At 44.4% G+C, this 8,973-nt stretch overlaps 1 protein-coding gene across 1 annotated transcript in view; it reads left to right on the forward strand.

Annotated features, from left to right (window-relative positions):
- SMC1B (structural maintenance of chromosomes 1B) overlaps positions 1–7,388 on the forward strand; it is a 54,033-nt gene extending 46,645 nt beyond the window's left edge. Inside the window, exons 22-25 of the mRNA XM_006917320.3 lie at positions 828–979; positions 2,957–3,026; positions 5,518–5,628; positions 6,768–7,388. Of these exons, the coding sequence (XP_006917382.1) occupies positions 828–979; positions 2,957–3,026; positions 5,518–5,628; positions 6,768–6,869 (435 nt within the window). The 3' untranslated portion in view covers positions 6,870–7,388. The remainder of the gene's footprint in view (positions 1–827; positions 980–2,956; positions 3,027–5,517; positions 5,629–6,767) is intronic.
- Positions 7,389–8,973: the final 1,585 nt, after the last annotated feature.

The raw sequence follows: 8,973 nt of genomic DNA on the forward strand, positions 1-8,973 counted from the left end.
CATCTGAAAAATGAGTGGATTAGATCACTTGGTTTCCAGGTTCTCTTTAGTTTTGGAATTCTGTTGTCTGGCACTAGTTTGATTTTATAGAACTGCCAGTGGTCTCTGCAGCGAAGGTGGGGTGATGTGGAAGATCTTAAGAAATGGTTGATCTGGGGTCTGTGGCGTTTGCCTAAGTAACAAAGGCAAGGGAAAGAACTGAAGGTGGGATTTGAATCCAGACACGTCCATTGTAGTGACAGTCTCTTCACTGCACACGCCCCGTCCCATCGTCAGTATCCACAGCAAATACTGGGGAACTGTTGTGGGATGAAGACATGGAGTGGACCTTACAGATCTACTTTTACTCTTTCTCATAGTGTTCTCTTATGACTGAGGTCATCTCAGAGCAGGTATTTAGAATTTCAGCCCAAAATAATTTACTTATTTTCAGTAAAGTAAGGTTTAAAAAGTCCCATTAACTCCTTGAGGGCAGGATTAATCTCGGTATCTACAGTACATGGCCATAATAGCTCATCAGTAAGTGCTTGAGGAATGAACACTTTTTTTTAAGACTGCAGCATGCACTGCTGAGGTTGGAATGGCAGTTTGGTGGGAAGGCCTGATCCTTTATAGATGTTAGAATGTCTTCCCTGTACTCCCCACCCAGACAACCCTGTTGTCTATTACATGTAGAGCTAAATACATTATTTACAGGCACTGGTATTTTTCCATCAGAATGGAGGAAAACCTAACCAACAGAATACTTTAGTTAAACTGTTAGAAATCCAAGCTGAAACCTACTAATTGCTTTTCTGATATTGTTCAGTAACTAACATGTGTTTCAGGCATTTCTTAGCCCGGAGAACCCAGAAGAGCCCTACTTGGAGGGAATTAGCTACAACTGTGTGGCCCCAGGCAAACGGTTCATGCCAATGGACAATTTGTCCGGGGGAGAAAAGTGTGTGGCAGCTTTGGCTCTCCTGTTTGCTGTGCACAGGTAAGGTCCCAGTGAGCTGTCTGATTCTGCATCAGGGCAGACACCAAATGAACCTCCTACAGAATTCTGTTAATTACTTGTCTTTAGTTGCATTTAGCATTACGTGATACAAAATATTTTCTTCAGCCAAACAATTCAGGTTGTGGTTTTTGTCTATGACAATTGAGACAGCGAATCTAAGAGAGAATTCAGTCTTTGACAGATTTTTATTCCATTTCTGTTATCAGCAGCTACTAATGTTTCAGCTTTGTGACATCAGAATTGCCAAAAATAGTAACAATCACAAACCCAAATAAAACAAAATCGTCCAACTTATATATTACTTTTCTAGTCCATATTCAGAGATGTGCTATTTAGTAAAGAATATTAAGCAAAGTATTTCTCCTGGAAAAATGTTTAGCCCCCTCATGTCCTTTGACGATGGTGGCACTGTTTGTGTGTAAAATAAATCAAAAAGCTAAAATTAAGGCAATTAACTTTCAACATTCAAAGCATTAGATGGAGATCTAAGGTGTGGATGATGCTGCCTCTTTATTTTCATGACCAGAAAGATCAGCATAAAAGCTCGACAGCTGATTTTTACCATTCTCAAGAAGGAGAAGGAATAGGTCATTACAGAAAAGACAGAAAACACTACTAACGCAGAGGGACTTTGGGGACAACATGGGTACGGATCTAAACATGACCCTGGGTAGAGTAACTCTTACTAGAATAAAACTATTTCTAGGTGTCACCCCCATCCATTCATTCAGCGGATATTCATTAAATATTTACTGTGCATCAATGGTGTAGCCATTGGAGGGACAGCAGTGAACAAAACAAAATCCTTGCCTCCCAGCATTCCCTGAATCATGCTCATCTCGCCTGAACCTCTCTAGGACCCTCCTTTCTGAACACGTCTCAGATACTTCATTCTAGATGGGGAAGACGGATGATCAATAAGGCATATTAGCAAACGAGTTCTATACTGTGGAGACTGAGAAAATGACAGATGTTGTAGAAAAAAAATTAAAGCAGGGAGTGGGGACAGGTAGTAGCAGGGAAGGGTTTGCGGTGTTAAAGGGTCGTCCGGGAAGGCCCCTTGAGAAGGTAACTTTTGAGCAAAGATACGAAGGAATTAAGAGGGCAAGTGATGTGGAGAGCCAAAGGAAGAATGTTAGACAAGATCAACAAGTGCAAGGGCCCTGAGGCCAGCGTGAGCCCGGCAGCTGTAGAGAATAGACTGTATGCAGCAGTGGCGGGCGTGGGGTTAGGAAACTACTGTAGCAACGAAGGTGAAAGATAACGACAGATTGGACCAGAGTGAGAGCAAAAGGTTGAGCAGACAGAGCGTGGGATGTGAAAGACTCAGGGATGGATGAGGATGCCACGGACTTAGGCCTAATCCACTAGAGTGATAACAACTGCCATTAACCGAGATGGAAAAGGCCACGACAGAGAATTGGTTTGGCGGGCCGGGTGAGGAGTTTGATTCTGGATGAGTTTGAACTATTTATTAGACACCCGTGGTATGGACTTGTTGAGTAAGCTGGTAGACGTGTGAGGTGAGAGTTCAGGAGAGAAATCGGAACTCTCAGCAGACATGTGGGAGCCATCCCCATACATCTGGGTGGCACTCAAAACCTTGAGAGCACATGAAGCCACCAAGGGAGCTGAGTAGGTAGGGGAAGGCTCTAAGCAGAACCCAAGGGCACAGCAGTGTTAAATAGAGAGAAGAGGGGTGTCAGGCAACCCTGGGAAGGAGCAGTGGGTGGGGCAGGGGGCGGAGACCCTGTCATCCTGAAGAGCAGAGGACAGGCGGATGGGCCGCTGGGATCTCCTGCAAAGGTCACAAGGGATGCGGACTGAGCATTGGATTCAGCAAGGTAGCGGTCACTGGAGACCTAGACAGCCATGTCCAAAGGGTGTATCCTATTTATTCTGAATACTGTTAACCTTCTCCAGGTTACAAAGTTATAACTTGTCATTTTTTTCTAGTTTTCGGCCTGCTCCATTCTTTGTTTTAGATGAAGTGGATGCAGCCCTGGACAACACTAACATTGGCAAAGTAAGTTTCTTTCTGCTTTTAATTCCAGTAGAATGTCTACAACTCGGAGGTCGTGCTCTGGCCAGAGGCAGCTTACCCTGGACAGGAACAGTCTGATATTGCTGATTTAAAATCAAATCTAAGTTAAATATCTGAAACCAAGATGATTCAGGGTAACTTTCATTCAGGATTTGGGGTGCCCCTCGGAGTTGCTAGGGATCAACCCGGAGTCAAGTGAGGGTCCCTCCACTGGGCCCACAGCACTGCCCCTGGGTAACTGGTCCTCATCCAGAGAGTGGGACATGAGGGTCATTAGTCGGCCTGGCAGCAAACAGAACCAAGCTAGTCAATTCAGAGTCCAAAAGTAATCTCTAAATAAAATTCCAAAGGGATTGAAGTTCAAAATCCTGCCCCTGCCCCATTTCGGTTATTTACCCAGTTAGCACCTGTGTGTGATCGGTTGTTTACCCAGGTAGCACCTGTGTGTGATGGGTTATTTACCCAGTTAGCACCTGTGTGTGATCAGTTATTTACCCAGTTAGCACCTGTGTGTGATCCTGTTTTCAGTGTTGGAGACACTGAGGGAGCTAAGGAAGCAGCGTGACTCCCGAGGGTTCTGTTTAAAGTGGGCCTTAAAGGTCAGTGCACAGTAGTGCGAAGCCACCAGAAAGCAGGCTCTCACCACATACCTTGACTGAATTTTCATGAGAATGGGGTCAGCCACGGAAGTACGACAAAAAGACAGGCAGACACTGGCAGGGCCCATCGCTGCCCAGGGGAGGGATAGCTCTGGCCTGCAGAGTCTCGGTGTCGTGGACCTCCTCCAGAGAAATCCAGTTTTGGAGGTGGATGAATTAGACTCCTACTTCTGACTGCAGGCACATCCCTCTTCCAGAAATGACTGGGCTTTGCATCTACAGCTTACGAGGAGGCAGCTCTGGGCTTGCACATTTCTCATTATCAATTTGTAAACTGGCATTCTGGTTTATACCTTAGTCTTGTGAGCTTGGTTAATGAGTCCACCTCTGAGAGAAGCATTTACTCTCAGGATGCCACTCCGGCAGGTTCCGAGTCTCTAAAGCTGACTTCCCTGTTTTCTTACTCTGGTGAATGTCACTTGAAATGCCAGGCAGAATCGGGGGACTTTCAGGAGTTGCAGCCTGAGGAACCTTCTAATGGTCTGATCGTTGCCTCTCATATTTCCCAAGTTGCACTTTTCTAACCCAGATATCCGTAGGCCCCAGGTTCCTGAACACGTCACAGTAGGCACAGAAATAGTACAATTCCACATGTGCAAAATTCAGAAAATAAATCCCCAGCCTCCTGAACCTTGTACAGCAGGGTCCCCAACCCTTGGGCCATGGACCAGTACTGGTCTGTGGCCTGTTAGGAACTGGGCCTCACAGCGGGAGGTGAGCGGCGAGCGCGTAAGCTTCATCCATATTTGCAGCCGCTCCCCAGCACCAGCATCACCACCTCGGCTCCACTTCAGATCATCAGGCATTAGATTCTCATGGGAGCACCGGGCCCTGGTGCCAAAAAGGTTACAGACCGCTGGTGTAGAGGACAGGCAAGAGCTACAGTCTATGGACCTGCTAGACTTTGGGGTAACTAGGGGAAAAAAAAAAAACAAGAACAAAAGAATATCTCCGTTTGTCTCTCAATTGTCAGCTAGTCTGCATCAGCTAACTGGACTCTGAGACCTGACTCATTTGTGAGAAATCTTCCCTTTGGTTAATTTGGGCACTTTATTCCCCATGTTCTGTGTGTGTTGGGGGGTATAGCATCTACCGTGGTGGATTGCCTCTTGGTGGCATTTAGGCTGTCCGTATCTTCTAGCAAAATCTAGATGTTTGTATCAGTGGCATCTCCAAGTACCAGGTCTTACTTAAGACTCTTCTACTGGCACCACCCTAGTATTAAACACTTGTGGTGTGTCTAAGTTCTTCATCATTCCCCACGTTCTAAGCAAGTTTGTTCACCAAGATGCTTTCTGTCCAGTCTGTTCTGTTCTGATTCTCATTCCTTGGACTTGACCTTCTGGAAGGAACCACTGAGTTCCTCTCTGACCAAATGATAGATTATAGATTATGAATACATTTATCGTTCCATGTTTTCCCAGTCTCCAGGCTTTGAGCTGGCAAAATAGGAAGCTGGAAGTCTACATACCAGCCCTTCTTCAGCCCTGCACAACATCCGAGTGCTCGTTTTGTTTGATCTTGTTACAAAGACTTGATTGCATATTTACAGGATATTATAGTTTATTCTTAAAAATATTCAAAGGTTTTGGATCATAGACTTAATGAGGTTATATATATTTTATCAAACTTCTTAGTTTAGAATCAGGTATTTCACTTCTGGCATTGTAGTAAATTTACTGAATTACCAGGAAGGCAGGAAAGTGTCTTGACACCTAAAATGGGCAGATTAAGACAAAGAGAATACTGTCCCCAGGGACCAGAAAGGAGGCCTTTTCTGGTTGGTGAAATGTGTGTTTTTTATGTCCTCCCAGGTATCAAGTTACATCAAAGAGCAGACTCAAGAACAGTTTCAGATGATAATCATTTCCCTAAAAGAGGAGTTCTATTCCAAGGCTGACGCCCTGATAGGCATCTATCCAGAGGTAAAGGCGGGCAAGGGGGCCTACGAATCCAAATTTGCAGAATAGTATGATCATTTTATTTGTATGATAATAGTACACATTAAGTACACAAAGCAAACAATATTGTAGTCACATTTCTGTGATGTTTGAGTGTTTTAGGCAAAAACAAATGCATTATGGTAGAACAAACGAGGACCCGTTTATCTTCCAAAAGTACCAAGGGAGAAAACAAAGCAACTGACCAAGTTCCAAGCTGCACAGTAACTTTTAGAATTTGAACACATCTTTCTTAAGCAGCTCAGAGTACTTAACCTGCACTAATGAAGCAGTTGACTAATTCTGATCATTCTGATTTGGGATGATTAGGATTTACTTCCCAAGGTTTCCTTTAAGCTCAGCTAAAAGTTAAGTTTTTTTCCTGTGCATACAAAATGTTAACGGACCACTGGAAAAATGCTGCAGAAGTGAGATGAAAACTCTCATTCCAGTGTAGGGAGGGAAAAAAATCTTTCTCCTCTACCTATCGTAGGACCTCCGGCCAGGCCTGTAGGTCAGCCCAGCAAAGACAGATCAGTGAGAGAAAAGCAGACTTTATGAGCATGCGCATCACACATGTGCGCGTGGCGCTCCCCGCCATGGGAAACCGAGAGGGGTGGCTAGAACTCAGCTTCTCTGCCATCTTAGGCTAAAATGAGGAAAAAGAGTTGGGGGCATCAAGGCCGAGGAGGCAAATGATGGGAAAGTGACCGGGAAAATATGGTAAACGAGGGGTGTTTCCATTTGCAGATTCAAGTAAGTGCCTTCTCCACTGATAGCAGTTGCTAAGTGTAGAGAGGGTGTCATCTTTTACATAAATGTAAATTTCTTTCACAAAAGGAAAACTTGTGCCCCTTTTTAGGACTTTTCCTGCATCTGCTGGTTTTCAGTAGCTCAAACCATCCACATAGCACAGAGCCACATTTTGGGGTGCATATTCTAGGGCCCTTTGCCAGGTAATGCAAAAGCCAGAGGGAGCAAACTGAGGTCAGTGCAGACAACTGACACCTTCTTAGGTGACATAGGGAGCTCCCTTTTAAATGCAAATCCAGATTCACTAATGGCCCTTATTTTACATGTCATAACCTCCCCCCCCACCCCGCCCTGTCTGCTTTCCATTTCAGCAAGATGACTGCATGTTCAGCCGAGTTTTGACTCTAGATCTTTCTCAGTACCCAGACACTGAGGGCCAAGAGAGCAGCGAGAGACCACGAGAGTCCCATTAGGACTGAGTGCTCCGAGTGCCTGCCAGCTCGAAGAGCAAATAAGACAGGTCACACAGTGGTCAGGGTCATCGTTTAGTTCTCATACAATGTTCAAGCAGCTCGAATAACAAACATCTGAAGCAAGCAAGACAGCCCGTGCGCCATTTAAGGAAAAGCTGAACTGTTAACCAGCCCAAGATGCCGTGGCTCATGGCCACGGAGGAGTGGTCCAGCCTCATGCCATAGGTAAAGCTTCCTCTGAGTTAGCTTTGAGTTTCAAAAAACCCAAAGGTGTAATTTTGTACCACAATTTTAACTTCCATTTTGAAAGCCAGTCAGACAAAAATATTTGAATTCTACATCGTCGTCACTGTGGTCTTGCCTTGCCCATTTAAGTACCTTTAAGGGTACATATTCTTGGTTTCTAAACATACTGGTTACAGGGTGTTGAGCCTGGGTTTTATAAGAAACTGTTTCATGGGAACTGATATCAACGTGAAAATATCAGTGAAAAATAAAAGTTCTAATTTCAAATGTCTCCAATCTACAATTTTATAAACAAACAAAAAAATTAAGGTGAAACTGAATTATGTCTGCTTTGATGCAATGTAAATTTTTCTAAATCTACTTTCTGTTAAGCACATACTGAAGAACACAGATTTTTCCAAGCACCTAATTTCTCCATTAACCCATTTGCAACAGTACATTTGTTTCAGAAGGGAATGAAGACTGAGGTGCTGGCGGTCTTCTGTTCAGACTGCTTTGGGCCCAAGTGCTAACCAAGGAGTAGCCTCCTGAAGTGACAGAACCACTTTTGAACAACACTCATTGTTTCATATAAAACAAATGCACTCTGTGCCCAAGAAATAAAGTCACAAGAGCCTTGCTTCCTGCCCTCACCAGCTCATCTCTGTGGACTAGATGACAGAAGCCACCGTATTTGTCCTTTGTTCCTTTTTTTAGTACTGACAACACCATCTAAATCACCAACCTCCTATGCCTTGAAAGACATCAACTTAACATTGAACTGTCCCTTTAGTGCCACCTGAGCTCAGTGTCAACCCTAATCTCTACCTGGGCTGTTGTAACTTGGACTCAGATTGTCAGAGACCCTTCAAAGCACAATGGGTTCTATTATAAGGGAACAGACCCACGTTTCTGAACCCACATGCTGTGCAGAAGACACAGTGGAAACCATGCTGGGAACTGTGAGGCTGGGGCACTGCGCTCCAAACACAGGGGAACCTAATCAAAATGATAGCTGGCTTACACGCCTTAAGGTTAAGAAATACACAGATACTATAGTAAATACGGCACTGGATCTCAAAAATGCCTTGAAATCGACTTGCGAAGTGGGCATCCTGGGGCAAAGTGGTGGAAGGGGGGCTGTCTGAGGGCTTAGCAGGGTTCGCGTTTGGTGTGTTTGGCGTATTTGCCATATTTCCCTGCAGCCCTGTTCGGCAGGGTGCAGGTCAGCTTTCATGGAGCGCAGAGATCAGTGAACAGGCTTCTGTGAGGCAGCAGGGAAGCTGCTATGCAGGTACCTGTACAACTACGTAAAATACGACCATTTAAAAATGTTAAAAGACTTGTTTGAGGCACAAACAAACAGGGCCAGGCTTTATGCCTGACCTAGTATTTCTCAGACAAAGCCACACACACAAAGGCGGCAAACTCAAATTGTTTCTAATTGGAGTGAATTTGCATTTTGAAGCCAGCAGGCCAGCAGAACTGACTGCAGACAGATTCATTCTTTACAGTAAGAAGCCTGGTCCTTGCACGGGGCTCAGCTCTTGAACCGGCTCTGCTTTGCTTTAAAGTTTCACATCCGGTTCCACATTGCCTTCCACTCTTGCAAAGCTGCTGTGCTCCATGCCAACTTACAGATTCGGATAGCCATCCCTGATCACACTTTAATGTTTGCTTTCCAAAACACACTACTTGATTTCACGACTAACTAGCAACTCAAGGTAAAAATCTCCATTAAGTAAATAACACCAAGCAAGCCTTGTCACAACTAAAGAAAAGTTGAACACAGAGCTGAAGTTAAAATTTTATTGATGACCAGAGTAACATAAAAGATTTGCTTTCCATGCTTCAAAAAGAAGAAAAACGTCTTCAGAGG

Source organism: Pteropus alecto, unplaced genomic scaffold (assembly GCF_000325575.1).
Source record: "Pteropus alecto unplaced genomic scaffold, ASM32557v1 scaffold157, whole genome shotgun sequence".
Classification (NCBI taxonomy): domain Eukaryota; kingdom Metazoa; phylum Chordata; class Mammalia; order Chiroptera; family Pteropodidae; genus Pteropus; species Pteropus alecto.